Here is a 17,197-nt window from a genome sequence, read left to right on the forward strand (position 1 = left end):
TTTGGACTCTCTGACCATATTAGGCATTTTAGAAATCGCTCCCACCATTTTTCAGCCCTTCAGGAGGCACCTCAAACTCAGATAAAGGCTCTGTTTGAAACGGAAGGCATGGAGCTTACAAGGCTCACGTATCTCAAAGTTCGCAGTTCGCAAGGCTTGTGGTATGCAAAGCCCCAAAGTCACACTTGCAGTCATACTTTGTGTTGCTACTAACACTTCACCAAATTATACACCTCAGAAGTATTTCCATAGACTAAAATCTCTACATTTTTGAAATAATGACCAGAAGTATGTTTACTTCATAAACTTTATTTATTGTATAGAACATACAGAAAGAGCACATGTGAGAAGCATCAGGGATGTGTTTATATTTGTATTTCTCATTAAAAATGTACAACTCTGACTTAAGATTTTGTTGATGAAAGATGAGATCTACCAGCCTGGAGAGTACAGTAGACCACTGTAAATGTTAGTTTAAACACTAACTTTTCAGGTAGCTGACAGGTCAATCATTAGCAATGTAAGACTAGTCAGGGTAACGTTTAGGCTACATGCTGCAATATGAAATATATCATGTTTTAGTGACCTTGTTGTTTCTATGAACATGAATTGTTGTTTATAGGCAACAACAACTTAGTTGAGGTATAAAGACCCCTGTATATCTTCATTAAGTACTTAAACTTTTGAACTAGCTGATAGCCCAATTAGCTCGCTTTGTGGTAGCCACTGCCCAGATAGCAAGAGGCTGGTGGACCACTGTCGGTCCACTGGGGGCATAGCTAGCGGTCCGCTGACATTTTGCTCATCGATTCTCTGGCGGTCCGCTGGCGGGTTGCTGACAAATTGCCTAATATTTTTCATTTGTTCAGTTATACTCCATATATAATTTTAATAACTTTTCTTAATATTCATGACAAGTTAAATTTAAAGAGATGGTGGTCCAACGGCGGACCACAAGTGGCACGACACCGGCGGTATACCAGCAGTGGTCCGCTATCTGATTTTGCTATCTGGGCAGCTAGACACTGCAGTGAATTGGTTAGCGGTTTGGCCATCCCCAAGACATCGAAGACATAACATACAGTACATGTCATATGTACATGTAAGTAATTAACTGGTACACTTAATAGGTTTATTTCACTGTATCAAAGAGTAACAAGGTTGTAGCAGCAAGACAACGAGGCCTTGACTGGAGCTAAGAATGGTTTGTATATCAAATCTATCATGACAAGATTTACCCCATCCAGAAGGTCTCAGGTCAGCTCTTTGCCTCTGATGAAAATTTAGGCAAATTGGCAAAGTTTTGTAAAAGCACTCAGTATTACAATGTAACAACTATATGTAGGTACCCACAAATACATTATGCAATTATGCAAGTACAATGATAGTACCTGATAGTACATCCTGTTACACAGGTTGTACCACTGTACCTAATTAGGTAGGTACACTGTAACAGTGACACTGTTAAAGCTGGCGTATCAAGCTTTTTATAAGTGTGTGTGTATGTGTGTGTGTGGGGGGGGGGGGAGTTCTGGGATAGGTAAGTGAAATAAATCCCTACATTTTCTTTACATATTTCATGCAAATAAAACAATTCACTTAATATCCTACTGTTAAAGCAACAAATGAGAATAATTGGTATTTATACTCCTTGGCATCATGGATGGATTATAAGAGTTGTATGTATTTTCTGTTGCAGTGTTATATTTTTTGATGTAGCAAAGTTGATGGCATTAAAAAAGACATGACAAAATATTTGAATACGCAAATATTTTATTTGGTAGTGTGCATTGTTACAGAATTATTCATCCAAATGAAATTAACATGGAATCAGATGGTTTACTCAGCAGCCTCTTTGCCCTTTAAAAAGAAACAATACAAAAAAAATCAAGTTCACTAGACACCAATAAAAGATCAATCTTTAATAAATATATGAGAAACATTATCATACCTTGCCACCATCACGGCTCTTGGCCCTCAGCTTGTTGACCTGAGACTCAGCAATGTCAGCACGCTCCTCAGCCTCCTCCAGCTCATGCTGCACCTTCCTGAACTTGGACAGGTGGTTGTTGGCCTGCTCCTCCTGTTTGATATGAAATTGTAGTGTAATTAATGCAAAGAAACATTCAATGTACCATGAGATGCAAACCTCTGTAGCCTAAACAAAAATGACTCACAGCTTCCTCGGACTGTCTCTTGTAGGCCTTGACCTTCAGCTGCAGCTTGTCAACCAGATCCTGGAGTCTGTTGATGTTCTTCTTGTCCTCTTCAGTCTGAAAAGAAAAAGTGTGTCAAGAAAGAGAATATTCTTTGATTTTGCATGCATTTGTACACAAAGTGGAGAGATTTCTTACCTGGTAGGTGAGCTCCTTCACCCTCCTCTCGTATTTGCGGACTCCCTTGACTGCATCAACACCTCGTCTCTGTTCAGCATCGACCTCACCCTCTAGCTCACGAACCTTAACATGGAAAATGTTGCAATTTCAGGCACTGAACCTTTTGTAGCTATGAGTTAAACATATGTTTTCATAATCATATTTAGCTGCCTACCCTGGACTCCAGTTTCTGGAGTTGTTTCTTGCCACCCTTCATGGCCAGATTCTCAGCCTCATCCAGGCGGTGCTGCAGATCCTTCACAGTGACCTCCAGGTTCTTCTTCATCCTCTCCAGATGGGAACTGGTGTCCTGCTCTTTCTTCAACTCCTCTGCCATCATGGCAGCCTAGATGATAAAATTGTGTATTTTAAATAGATGTATAGGTACTTCTGAATATAATGCTCCTGTTCTGAAGAAAAAAACATACATCAGTGATAGCTTTCTTGGCCTTGTCCTCAGCATTTCTAGCCTCCTGGACGATGTCATCAACCTCACTCTGGACCTGAACCAGGTCAGCCTCAAGCTTCTTCTTGGTGTTAATCAGACTTGTGTTCTAATTTGGAGAAACAGACAACCTCAGATGCAATTTTTAATGCTGGAACAGTTTGTTTAAAACATCAATTTGTGACAACTTGTGTTATTTTTTTACCTGGGAGTGCAAGAGGCCAACACGCTCACTGGCATCAACAAGCTCCTGTTCAGCCACTTTGCGGCCTCTCTCTGTCTGCTCCAGGGCAGCCCTGAGCTCCTCAATCTCAGCCACCATCAGGCCGTTCCTGCGCTCCACCATGGCAGCCTGCTCCTGCATGTCTTCCTGTCCTCGAACAGCATCATCAAGGTGCAACTGGGCATCCTGGAGGTTTTAAAAAGTATGTACACTACCTCAATATATGAAGCCTTGTTGCCATAATGTTTGGTGGCCAAATAAGAAAATACATGTAAAGTAATAAGTTAAAAGGTTCTGTTATGGCTGACCTTGAGCTGACCCTGAATGGTCCTTAGGTGTTTCTGGGACTCAGCAGCCTGGCGGTTAGCATGACTTAGCTGAACCTCCATCTCATTGAGGTCTCCCTCCATTTTCTTCTTGATTCTCAGGGCATCATTCCTGCTCCTGACCTCAGCATCCAGAGTGCTCTGCATGGAGTCAATCACCCTCTGGCTATTCCTCTTGATCTGCTCCATCTCCTCATCCTTCTCTGCAAGCTTCCTGTCAACCTCACCCTTGACCTGGTTCAGCTCAAGCTGGACACGAAGAATCTTGGACTCCTCATGCTCAAGAGTTCCCTAAATGAGAAAATGAAGGATTTAAAATTATTATTTTTTTACTTTCTGAAAAGTCACTTGTTTTTAATAATGCCAGCCTGGATTTCTACCTCAGCCTCTTCAAGCGCAGTCTGAATCTCAGCCTTCTCAGTCTCAACTGTCTTCTTGGCCTTCTCCAGCTCATGAATGCTCTTTCCAGTCTCACCCAGCTGCTCAGTCAGGTCCGAGATCTCCTCTGCAGAAATACATTTAGAAGACTTAATTTAACACAAAGTCAATCCCTCTCAATATGCCATTGTTTTTTTTGTTTTAATACCAGAACATATATATCTTAGTTTCTCTTGACATGGTTTGATTGGGAAGTATTTCATGATCATCTTGACTTACGTTGGAGGTTCTTGTTTTCCCTCTTCAGAGTTTCCAACTGGTCAAGAGCCTCCTCATAGGAGTTCTTCATCTTGAACAGCTCAGTGCTGAGAGAACGGGCCTCTTTCTGGGCACCCTCCAGCTCAGCCTGACCCTCCTCGTACTTCTGCTTCCACTCTGCCAGAACCTTTGAAAAGTAGTTTGTATCTTTGATCATTCACATCAAATACACTGTTACCAACATCTCATTGTACATGTACAAATATTTCTCTGAGATTATTTTGTTTTACCTAAATGTCCATATCTAAACAGTGCTTTGGAGGTATTACCTTGTCAAAGTTCCTCTGCTTCTTGTCAAGATTGGCAGCCAGAGCGTTGGCTCTTTCTACATCAATCATGAGGTCCTCAACCTCACCCTGGAGTCTCTGTTTGGTCTTGTCCAGAGATGCACACTTGGAGTTGATAGCCTCAATTTGCTCCTCAGCCTCCTGCAGACGCTGGGCAAGTTTTTTCCTGATAAAGCATTATATTCAGATTAGACTTCATAGTTACCTTGGTTTTAGTACAAAATATAATAATTCACATTGCCATTCTATTTGTTTCTGTGCATGTTTGGTACATACTTGGACTCCTCAAGCTCTTCAGTGCGCTGGATGGCATCAGTTTCGTACTTGGTCCTCCACTGTGCAACCTCGCTGTTGGCCTTGGACATGCCACGCTGCAGTTCAGCTTTAGCCTCCTGCTCTTCCTCAAACTGCTCCCTCAGGAGGTCACAGTCATGGCGTGCAGACTGAACAGCATGGGCCAGGGCATTCTTGGCCTGTTTGTTACCAAGTAAGGATGTTTATAAAACCTTTCACATAAAGTGATCCACATACTACAATTGTTTTTATTTCATGCACAGGTATCAGTACCTTGATTTCCTCTTCATTCAGTCTCTTCAGCTCCTCAATTTGCTGAGTGAAGGCTTGCTTGCTCCTGGTCAGCTGAGATACAAGAGCCTCTTTCTCTTCCACTTGGCGGCCAAGCTCTCCATTTTCAGTCTGAAGTCTTGCTTTCTGAGCACTGAGGTCATTGTTCTGGCGAGCACTCTCATCGCTCTTGGCCTTGACTTCACCCAGTTGGTCCTCAAGGGTGCGGCACATCTTCTCCAGGTTGGACTGTTAGTGAACAATAATAATGAGACTAAATTGTAGTCAGAGATTCTGGAAAGATGAATGATAACAGATACTGTGACACTGTAACTGTGTACAATAGATTTAGATTTGAGGTATTCATATGCTAACCTTTGCTGCTTGCATACATATCATTTACCTTAGTCTTAGCAACAGCCTCCATATTGCTGGAGAGGTCGTCAATCTCCATCTTGAATTCACTCTTCTCCTTCTCAAGCTTTTGCTTGACACGCTGGAGGTTGTCAATCTGCTCTCCCAGCTCAGCCACACTGTCTGCCTGCTTCTTGCGGAGAGCTGCAGCAGTGGCTTCATGCTGCAGGGTGGACTCCTCAAGGTCACGACGCAGCTTCTGGAACTCAGCCTCACGCTTCTTGTTCATCTCAATTTGAGCAGCAGTGGCACCACCAGCCTCCTCAAGCCTCTCACTGATCTCCTCAAGTTCCCTGGAGAGATCAGCTCTCTGCTTCTCAACCTTGGCACGAGCTGCACGCTCAGCCTCAATCTCTTCCTCCAGTTCCTCAATGCGGGCCTGATGGTTTTTGTAAAGGATTAGTGAGATTTAAAAAGATCAGACAAAGAATAAAAGCAGTATTTATGTAAAACAAACCTGAAGCTCCTTGATCTTCTTCTGAAGCTGAGCACCCAAGGATTGTTCATCCTCAATCTTGCTAAGAAGTTGGCTTGTTTCAAAGTCCTTCCTGTGTCATAGTAAAGTGAAATAATTGTCAATGACTAGTTACAGAAAAGGGTTGAGTGCTATTATGATTTAAAGTTTGCATATAGTGTTGCTAATTGGAATTCTTCATTACTTCTTCAGCTTCTCCTCAGACTGCTGCTTGTCATTCTCCAGATCCATGATGTTCTCCTGGGACAATTTCAGGTCTCCCTCAAGCTTTCTCTTAGTTCTCTCAAGATCCATACGGAGCTTCTTTTCTTGCTCCAGGGAACCTTCAAGCTGCAGATTGAGTAACATTAAGTATTTAAGTATTTAAGTGGCACAATGATGTCCATACATTTCTTTTAACTCTCAGGTTGTAAACTCACATCATCCACTTGTTGTTCAAGCTTAGTCTTGGCCTTAGTCAGAGTGTTGACTTTGTCTTCCTCTGCCTGAAGATCATCAAGAGTCTGCTGGTGTGCCTCTTGGAGTGCTTTCTTCTCCTTTGTCAGCTTACCAATGGACTCATCCTGAGCGGCCATCTCCTCTGTCAGGTTCTTGACCTGCACATAGAAAGTTTTATATCAATATCTATTGAACTTTATAAAGACTTCATATACAGTATTCTGTTTTTTTAAGAATGCAAACCTTGTTCTCAGTGGCATGTTTCTCCTTCTCCACTTTGGCCAAGGTGAGCTCCAGATCATCAATGTCCTTCTTGAGCTCAGAGCACTCATCCTCCAATTTCCTCTTCTTGGCAGTCAGCTCAGCATTGATTTCCTCTTCATCCTCCAATCTCTCGGTTGTCTCTTTGAGTTTGGCCTCAAGCTGGATCTTACTTTTGATGAGACCCTCACACCTCTCCTCAGCATCATTGAGACCCTCATTTCCCTATTGTAAATATAAGATGGAAGCATGACATCTGATTTGTATTGAAAACACAATGCTGAAACTGGGTAGTGGTATGATTGTGAATATTGAAATGGTACAATATATACTTACAGATGCCACTTGCAGCGCCAGGTCATTTCTCTCTTGCACCAGAGACACCATCTTCTCCTCAAGCTCCTTCTTCCTGGCCTCTACCTTGGCATAGACTTCTTTGAGTTTTCCATGCTCCTCCTTCAGGTTTGCCAATTCCTTTTCAGTTTCAGCACTCTGCAGCAGAGGCTTGATCTTGTAGTAAACCTTCATCCATGGCCAGGTCTTGACACTCATGAATGACCGTATATTGTACTGGATGGTGAAGATTGCTTCTCTGTAAAAGGTAAATGGTTTGAAAACACCTGGGTCAGTTGATTGTCAAATAATGACAGTGACCAGTCCCATCTTTGATACACTTACGTTTGTATTAAAGATGGGAATGGGAATGATCTTAGTTATAGCTTTCCAAATTCAAAAAATGATGCCTTATGTTATATTTCCATTAACAATTTATAAGAGACTCATTATTCTTTTAACCAAACCTATTACAGTGAATTAAAAAAAACTGTGATGCTATATTTCATGTCAGATTATTTTTTAACATGATTACACCAAATACATCATACATTACCTCCTTTCCATCATCTTGACAAACTCCTTCCTCATCAGGTATGCACGGCAGAGAGCCTGAGTCATTGTGACCAGGGAAGCCAGTTTTTCATCTCGCATCTCCTCAAGGTCACCCAGCAGACCAGCTTTGAAGAACACCTGAGGGATGAATGAAAATATAAGCATCTATTTGACACAGAAAAAGCTGTGCTTTAGTTTACTCATGAGATATAGATAATAGATTGCATGAAACCTATCTACCTTTGTGTGTCCAAACATGTATTGCGTGTGATCAACATCAATAGATCCCAAAAGCTTCTCAGAAGCCTTCTTGTTATCAATGAACTGGCCGTCAGGGATGACACTGGCATTCAGCACTTTGTATCTGGATAGAATAAATAAATGTTCATATGGAGCATTACTTTTCCGTCTCTACAGGGCAGTATTGAATATATGTAATACTTCATTGGCTTTCTACTCTACCTCTGCTTGAAGTCAGCATAGAGGATTCTGCTTGGGAAACCCTTTCTGCAGATTCTGATACCCTCCAGCACACCATTGCACCTGAGCTGGTGGATGACCAGGAAGTTCTGCATATAACCTGTGAAATACATGTCATGAGATCTTCTATTCTCAATGTAATACATGAATAATACACACATCTTTATTGACTACCAAATGCCCTTTACCTGGTTTCTTAATTTCATTTGGAATCAGACAACGCACAAAGTGGGGATGGGTGCTCCTCAAGTTGGTCATCAGTTTGCCCAAGTTCTCCTGTTGAGATAAGAAAGCTATTAAATCATCCCCTCACCTTTCTTTAGGATGATTGATGTGTTTGTTATTGGTTTAATATACATACCCTGAACTGTGATGACACAGTCTGCATGGAGCCACCCTTCTTCTTACCACCCTTCTTAGCGCCACCAGCAGGCTCTGTTGAAATACAAACAGGTGAAAAAATTGACAGTTGAGTAACATGCACTGAAAGTTTATAGACTGGATATAGAGCTCAATAGTCCTGGAAGTAAGAATTCAATACAATGTTGAGCCCTATTCCTGTATTGGCTTATATAGATTTTTGTTACCTTCAACAACAGGTGGGTACAGGACAGGCAGGAGTTTAACTCCCGACTTCTGGTACAGCTGTATAACAGAATCGTTCAGTGGATCCTTGTTCTTGTCCAGCCACCCAGAAACATTGTAGTCCACAGTGCCGGCATAGTGCACCAGGGAGAAGTGGGCCTCAGCCTTGCCTTTAGCAGGCTTGGGCTTCTCAAAGGCCTTATTTTTGCCAAGATGCTGGTCATACAACTTGTTCTTGAAAGTGGTGTCAGAGGCCTTGGGGAACATGCACTCCTCTTCAAGGATGGCAAAGATTCCCATAGGCTGTTGGAAAAATGAGCTTAGTTTTAAAAGTGAATATTATAAAACAATACAAATCTAGCACCAGGCTCATTTGACTGATTAAAACTGACCTTCTCAATGAGCTCAATGCAAGCGGCTAAGTCCATGCCGAAGTCAATGAAATCCCATACAATGCCATCTTTCTTGTACTCCTCTTGCTCCAGAACGAACATGGTGTGGTTGAAGAACTGTTGCAGTTTCTCATTGGTGAAGTTGATGCACAGCTGTTCCATGCTGTTGTACTGTGATTGAAAAATTGTTTGTAATATGAATGCCCCCTACTGAAATTATTCTACATTGTGGTGTGAGTGAAAAATGGTGTTAATTTATGCTTACATCAAAAATCTCAAAGCCAGCAATATCCAGCACACCGATATAGAACTGCCTTGGCTGTTTAGTGTCCAGCATCTGGTTTATACGGATGACCATCCACAAGAACATCCTCTCATAGATGGACTTGGACAAGGCCGACACTGCGTTATTGACCTGAAACAGAATATTCAAGCAGTGGTCATCCTATGCTCAGAGATCAAAAAGTAAAATGCTTATAGATAAAAGCAGGTCACTTTACTACTAGTAATTCTTTCCAAATACTTCCAAATGGTTTGTGATGTTAAGTGAACTTTTTAGTGACTAAAAGAATACCTGTGGCACAGTCTGACCCTTGGTGACATACTCATTTCCGACTTTCACTCTTGGGTAGCACAAAGCCTTCAGCATGTCAGCGGAGTTCAGGCCCAAGAGGTAAGCGACTTTGTCAGCACCTTAACAAAGTGCAACAGTGAAGCATTTTGGTGGTTTGAAATTCATAGCAACCAATTTCATGCTCCACACTCCAAACAAATTTGGGACAAGTTTGTTCACCTCAATCTCCTCCCTAAATCAAAACATTTTTCTGAGATAGTGTTAGGTTAAAGGCTATATGTCTCACATAAAAACAGAAAGGTATCTGAGTGACCATTGATTTGTAAATGTTTGTCTTTAAATGAAGATAGATCATTTCTTAATCCAGAGGGAAATTTAGAATATGAATATACATGAATATTCCAGATAGACATGTGTTTACTAGATATCAGTCATACAGTATTTAACTTTAATTTCACATAATAAAATTACCTCAATAACTAAGAGTACCTTGTAGTTATTACTAGAACTGACTGATTCAGTAGAGTGTTGTAACCTACTCTCAGTGCCATCAGGCTCAGCCTGCTCCTCGCGCTGCTTCTGCTTGAACGCCATGTTGCCATGATGGAGCACAGCACCAGTCAGCTTGTAAATGGTGACTTTCTCCTCTGCATTGAAACCCAGGATGTCAATGGCATCCTAGAATGGTGAATTATTTGATTATTTTAAAGCTATCTTCAAGAAATTGAAGAGGGAAAAACACATTATTGGAAGACTTACATCTGTGGCCTCCAACTCCTCTTTGTCATTAATGCTGGCCACAGTGATCTGACCCTGACTGCACATTGGGAAGTCATAGGGGTTGGATGTGATGAGGGACATTTCTGTTGGGATTATGTTAAAATGAGTTTACAAATTCAGAATTACATGTATTGATTGAACGTTTGGTGAAAATATTAACCTTACCTATAATTTCAGGCTTGTGGTTGGTCATCATCTGAAAGAAGATGTGGTAGCCTCTCTCATCAGGAAGCTGGAATGTCACTCTAGACTTCTCCAGCAGGTCTTTTTACGCAGGGAAGGATGTATTTTCATTTGATACATTGAAGGCAATAAAAGAACATTTCTACTTGGAACAATTATACTTACAAGTCTCAATATCAGCACTAGCCAGTTTTCCAGTTGTGGCAAAGTGAATTCTGATGAATTTTCCCTGTTTGAGATTAAATTTTGACATAAATGTATTCATTTAGCTCATACCTTTAACCAAAGCAGGTTACACATGAGGAAAATATTCAAGTATTCAATAAATATTCAAATATTCAGAAATAGATCTGATCAGAAGAGTAACAATAAATACTGCCTTTACTAACACAAAAAGCAAAATATGATAGTGTAGATGTTTAGACATTGGAGGATGTTTATCAAAAGACATGCTAATAGATATAAAACAAAGTGCATGATACGTTTGATTTTAAAGAAAAACCCTAAAAAGTCGATTCTATCTAAAATCAAAACAAAAAAAAAACATGTAAGAGATTAGATGAGAAACTAAACTTACAAAACGTGAAGAGTTGTCATTCCTCACAGTCTTGGCATTACCATAAGCCTCCAGCAGTGGGTTGGCAGCAATAATCTGGTCTTCAAGAGAGCCCTGCAAGTCAATAGATATATTGTTATTGAAGTTAATGTCTGTGTTGCTATGTGATAATTAGCCTATAAATATGTAAGGGGTCCTCTACCTTAATTTTTCCACTGCTGCCGGCTGATGCCTCTGACTTCTTCCCACTAGACACTGCAATTGTTGCAAAGTACTGGATGACACGTTTGGTGTTTACAGTCTTGCCAGCACCAGATTCTCCGCTGTATTAAACAGAAGATATTGCAACTTTTTACATCACAATTACAAGTCAAGTTTATTTATATAGCGCATTTCATACACAGAGCTCATTCAATGTGCTTTACATACAGTAAACAAAAGCAAACAGTAACAACAAATAAAAGCATGGAAGGGCAATAGTCAAAGAATAGTTCAAAAAGTAAAATCATTTAAAAAGAAACAACAATTAAAAAGACAGAATAATTTTCAAGGCAGATTCAGAATTTGTAACTCAGTGCAGTTACAAAGTGTAACAGAAGAGTATACAGAAGATAATGTAAAGGTTTAGCCTTTTAATAATGTAAAAAGTTTTAAGGGATGCATGGACACTTACGTAATCAGGACAGACTGATTCTCTCTGTCTGTGAAGCAAAGCACAAATTGACATGAATGGTTCATTTTACATAAATGAGTCAAATATTATAATGTCTTATTCAGTGATTGATTTAAAACTGAAAGCATACCTTGGAGCATGAACTGAAATGCGTTGTCAGAGACAGAGAAGATGTGAGGCGGGGCCTCCACACGCTTCTTGCCTCTGTAGGCATCCACCACTTCCTGATCGTATACTGGGAGCCACTTGTAGGGGTTCACAGTGACACAGAAAAGTCCAGAGTAGGTCTAGAATGAAGAAATAAAGAAGATTGTTTTTTCAGCTTTTCAAATGAATTTTATTTTCTTAATTTGTTTAAAAGTGTAATGCTTACATAGATCATCCATGCTGCATAACGCTCTTTGAGGTTATACAGGACAGAGGCTTCATTGAGGTGGGTCATCATGGCCATGTCCTCAATTTTGTCGTATTTGGGAGGATTTAAGGGGAAGATTTCGTCTTCCTTCACTGTCTTTTCCTAAAACCAATGTAGAAAACAGCTTTAACAAAGAGATGTATTCAATAAACTTTCTGTGAAAATGTAATTTTAAATTCAGAACAATTTCAACAGCCTTGCTAAAGTACCTCCTTGGTTTCAAGCGTTTCAACAACAACTTTGCCACCTTCCTTCTTTTTAATTGTACCCTTGACGTACAACTCCTCTTTATCAACCACAAAGCAAGCAGTTTTTGCATCAAAGGGCCTGGTTTGGGCCTCAAGTCTCTCCCTCTCAGGCTTACGAAGGTAGATGGCAGCTGCGCCATACGCAGCCATATCACCGTCCCCCATTGTTGCTGGTTACTGCATTAATCATAAACATGAAGAGCAGACAGTTTTCAACATACAATGGTTTTCATAATCAGACATGTACAGACACGGTACTGTAAATAAAGTGATTGACAGTCATTAGTGGACAAAACATGTACAGTTCATCAGCTCATACTGTAGGTTTACATACCCTGTACATACTGTATGCTAATGTTGACTAAAAAGAGGAATAAAAAATAATATTTTGAAAAATTGATCTTAATGCCTTAATAAAAAATCTTTAAGGACACCAATTTTCTTTGTGAATGAATAATGTATCGTATATTAATAAATGTTCTTCCTTCAAAGACAGGGGCCGTATACATACACCTATGTTAAATAGAGTCAGGCAGACGTTTTATTTCTAAAGGCCAGTTATTTCATGGATCCAGGATATGAATCCTGATAAAGTTCCCTTGGCCTTTGGAATTAAATTAGCCCCACATCATCATATACCCTTCATCATACGATCGGTATGGTTTTATTTCAGTTAGCCTAATAGCTGGTTTGATTTGCACTGAGAGATCTTATGGAGTACTCCATGCCAATCGTGAAATATGGTGAAGGGTATGTGATGATGTGGGGCTATTTTAATTGTGAAGGCCTTAAAGTCATAAATAGTGACTTCCGCAGATAAGTATAAGTATATATACTCTTTTGATCCCTTGAGGGAAATTTGGTCTCTGCATTTATCCCAATCCGTGAATTAGTGAAACACACTCAGCACACAGTGAACACACAGTCAGGTGAAGCACACACTAATCCCGGCGCAGTGAGCTGCCTGCAACAACAGCGGCGCTCGGGGAGCAGTGAGTGGTTAGGTGCCTTGCTCAAGGGCACTTCAGCCGCTTTCTACTGGTCGGGGTTCAAACCGGCAACCCTCCGGTCACAAGTCCGAAGCGCTAACCAGTAGGCCACGGCTGCCCCTCTAGATCTAGGCAGTCCTGTTTTGTATATCCAAGGCATCACGAGTAATGCTATCTTACTCATTTACTCCTTTCTCATTGAATATTTATGTTGTTTTATAACACAATAATTGAAATAATTCTGTCTAAAACAACTAGTTCAAATACTTTTTCAGTAGCCTTTTTCTGTCGCAATTTGACGCATTGGATGACTGTTCTCGCCTCAGGTTGTATCCGTGTTGGTTGTTTTTTTCTTTCTTATTAATAGCCTGATGAAATTTAGACATATCGTTAAAAAAACCCAGAAGATCTCCGTTAAGATCTCCAACATTCTCGTTAGTTTAGCCTAACAATTCTAAATGCACCTTGCGCAATTGGCCGCTGGCGTACCAGGAGGTCCTAATCAAATCAGACCAGGTAGGCTCAATTCCACTCTCTCTATGAAGCTGCACAATGAAGTTTAAACATGACATAGCCTTATTATCCTATTGAAGCCTAAATGTTTGATCAATTTCCTTTAGACCAGTCGTTCAAATTAATTTGCGACTGGCCACCCATGCGCAGGCAATTTCTTGACACCTGTAGAACTTGGCAATTAAGTCAACATTTACCAGAGTTTAATGTCATATCACTTCAAAAGGACTAAGAGTCTATGCAGTTCAAATGTATGATAAAATAGTCCACACCAAGTGAGGCAATATAGCCCAAAACTGTTGGAGGGACCAGGTTCGCATGGCTCCCATCGGCTGGTTATATTTCATCCCTTCAAGCCCAGCTACTTAGGCAAAAAATATAGGCCATCAGACATCAGCCTACTATTATAAACAAAATAACCTGGTGTAAACTATATCGTTTTAATTTCAGGTCCTAAATAAAGGTAGGGATTGACTGGCCTAGAAATCTACTGTGCGGGAGCAAGTCTGAGAAGTAGGCCTATCGCACACGAAACTTGCGCAGCAGTTCCCCCTCCGCTAGTTCAGATCAGACAATGCAACGTCAATTGATCATTCAAACAGTCATTAGACAGATAGTGCTAGCAGACATTCAAAAATGTATGCCACACCAGCAGACTGCAGCTGCCAGATCAATCCATGAACCTTTGGGTCAGAGCACCCCCCCCCCCCACACACACACACACACACACATACACACATACACATAGGCATATTGGACACAATCTGCAGACTGATTATGTCTATACAAATAAGACCTCGAAAAGAGGTATACCTGTGTTGTACAGTAGCAATAATCAGTAAATGCCCCCTAAAAGATTTACTTCACTAGAATGCAAGTAGCTTGTTTTAATCGTTTAGGTGTTCAGATAAATCACATGTACTGTAAATTAGATGTACCTTACCTTTTCCTCCCAAAAGAGATGAAATTTCCACAGTTGAGTATCTAAAAATGATAAAACACATACAAAGACAAGGATATTAGTATATCATATATTTAATGTAGTAATCTTAAGTGTATTAGTTTCCACCTCTTTTCTGTGTCTGTGAAAGACTTACTGTGCACTGGAACCCCCCTGCAGTCCTCCCATACTCCCAGCAGGTCCTTATATTGGCTGCATTCTGTCAACTAAGCAGAGCTCTAATAAGGCAAGGTGTGTTTGGATCTATTTAAAGGTTTTGCGACTCACTTTGTGAAATGATTTACTTTGTGTGTATTTTAACCAATTTATTCATGGGATATATAAGAATTAGAAAGTTGAAAAAAATATTTGATATCTGGACATGCTCATTATAGTAAAATATGTGGCTTTTTTTAAATAAGCAGAAAAAAAATGGAATAAGAAGTTAATAGATGTGGCACATTGAGCAATGTTACAACAACAACATAGTATAGAACAGTTGACCTATACTTTGTGTGATACAAATGCAATTGTAATCAAAAAACCTAATTAAAGGCTAATGCCTGCCCCATAAGTCTGTCCATTTGTACTTTTCGATATAGATAGATAGATAGATAGATAGATAGATACTTTATTGATCCCCAAGGGGAAATTCAAGCTGAGGCTGAGGGCTTGCTTGTCAATTTGTGTGGTGACTGAGTTCTCAGTGGTTTGTAAATATAAGTTTACTAAAGGTTGTTTCCCTTAGATTTGTGGGCTTCCTGAAATGCATGGCATGTAATTAATATGTCCTTCAGATATGAATGTGCTGTATTCTATGCCCACCACACATGTATTCATATATGTAGCATGTGTCACAAGAGGCACTGATAAAACAAGTAAATATTAGGGCAGCATTTCAAAAGTGAAGTCCACTGCAGTTTTATGATGTTTTATGGTGTTCATTGACAAAGTTGTTGTAAGCTCTCTAGATGCCTGGACACATTGCATTACCAAAAGTATAAAATAGACACAACTGTAAAGAAATCAAAGCTTAAAAGTAGATATCACAAGTCATAAGAAGCAATACTTTCTTATGTATTCTTCCTTAACCTTGTGACACTATATAAATACAAATAGTGACACTATATACATCTTAATTAGGCACCTCAATTATATACCATGGGTTATGTTATTAATCCCTGATATCTGAATGAAACCTCTCATGCTTTGCAATTGCAAGATACCTTAATAAATATGTTGATGGTTATGTCATATTTGTAAATCTAAATCTGTCCATTTATTTCCCCTAAATCCACCAGGAGTCATCTTTTAAAGGAGTTATTTTTCTGAGCCCATCACTGTTTAAGGGGTTTGTGTACTGTGACAAGTCAGTGATAATTTCCTTTAAACTTTACCTCCCACCTTCAATTCATTCTGACTATTTTTACTTTTGACATTCATTGACTTTCAGAATGCTGGATTTGTTTATTTGGCGTCTCGTTAAGTTTATGATGGGTAATGAATGTTGTTATGCTTCCAGCTGAGCACTTGAAATATCTCAATAAATCATCACCCCTCAGAGGTATTTCCATGGACTAATATCTCTAGATTCTTGAAATATTTTTTTAGAACATAGAGAGAACAAGCTTATGTAAAAACATCAGGAATGTGTTTACAAGTATTTGTATTTCTTACAATTTTATACACAATCTTTGATGCACAACTGTAGTACATGCTGGAAAACAGAAGATAGTGGATAGTGTGTTGAGGTGCGTTCCTCAGGGCTGGGTGATCTCTTCACAGGACTGGGATCCTTGTGGCAGCTGTCGAAAACAGCAGCAGTGTCTAGGTAGGCTGACATCTGAAGACAGATCCATATATGAGATGTGCACTCTCACTCAGCTGAAAGGAGCCAGTTAAGATGAGTGGTGCTTACAGTGTTTGTTCATGTTGCTGAAAGATCTAGCAGACTGGAGAGTATGCAGACTTGGCTTCAAAAAGGGAGGTTGTGTACAATGAATGTTCAGAAGATGACAAAAACATTGATATTGCTTGGTTACAGACCCCAGATGATTAATGGGGCATCTACAGTATATCAAGGTCCAAAATAGTTTGTGTTGGCAAACAGACAGGGCAGTGTACGTACTGTAGGTGCACATTTCACTGACATGGGTGTCTGACACACCAGTGATCCTTATGGCAGCTTTTCAAAGCACTTTCAGTTACTCATTTAAGCATATTTTATAATCTGCCAGTAAAACTTGTTCATACCCCAAGCAAGTATGGCTAATATAAAACTGGGATTTCTAAGAATAATGTGAACCGTTTTAATGTGATTTAACAGTAGACATACCCAAAGCTATCAATAGAGTCTCTTTAGAAAAGATTTGGACTCTCTGACCATATTAGGCATTTTAGAAATCGCTCCCACCATTTTTCAGCCATTCAGGAGGCACCTCAAACTCAGATAAGGGCTCTGTTTGAAACGGAGCTTG

General features: G+C 40.0%; 2 protein-coding genes across 2 annotated transcripts in view; both read right to left on the minus strand.

Annotated features, from left to right (window-relative positions):
* Positions 1–17,197, minus strand: part of LOC121680844 (myosin heavy chain, fast skeletal muscle-like) — a 145,389-nt gene that overhangs the window by 96,403 nt on the left and 31,789 nt on the right. The window lies entirely within an intron of this gene.
* LOC121680840 (myosin heavy chain, fast skeletal muscle-like) lies at positions 1,756–12,455 on the minus strand. The gene is made up of 38 exons (XM_042060386.1): positions 12,240–12,455; positions 11,989–12,132; positions 11,746–11,902; positions 11,616–11,643; positions 11,145–11,265; positions 10,964–11,056; positions 10,552–10,615; positions 10,369–10,467; positions 10,183–10,286; positions 9,963–10,101; positions 9,424–9,542; positions 9,115–9,264; positions 8,850–9,020; positions 8,460–8,760; positions 8,234–8,307; positions 8,061–8,148; positions 7,855–7,972; positions 7,633–7,756; positions 7,394–7,530; positions 6,841–7,096; positions 6,487–6,729; positions 6,225–6,401; positions 5,990–6,135; positions 5,788–5,878; positions 5,320–5,709; positions 4,920–5,165; positions 4,629–4,825; positions 4,335–4,518; positions 4,027–4,192; positions 3,750–3,874; positions 3,352–3,660; positions 3,026–3,229; positions 2,804–2,929; positions 2,551–2,721; positions 2,355–2,459; positions 2,178–2,273; positions 1,952–2,083; positions 1,756–1,860 (listed from the first exon to the last, which is right to left on the minus strand). Exons 1-38 carry the CDS (start codon positions 12,441–12,443, stop codon positions 1,840–1,842), a joined length of 5,820 nt encoding a protein of 1,939 aa, XP_041916320.1. The 5' UTR covers positions 12,444–12,455; the 3' UTR covers positions 1,756–1,839.

This window comes from Alosa sapidissima, chromosome 13 (assembly GCF_018492685.1).
Source record: "Alosa sapidissima isolate fAloSap1 chromosome 13, fAloSap1.pri, whole genome shotgun sequence".
NCBI classification, from domain to species: Eukaryota; Metazoa; Chordata; class Actinopteri; order Clupeiformes; family Clupeidae; genus Alosa; species Alosa sapidissima.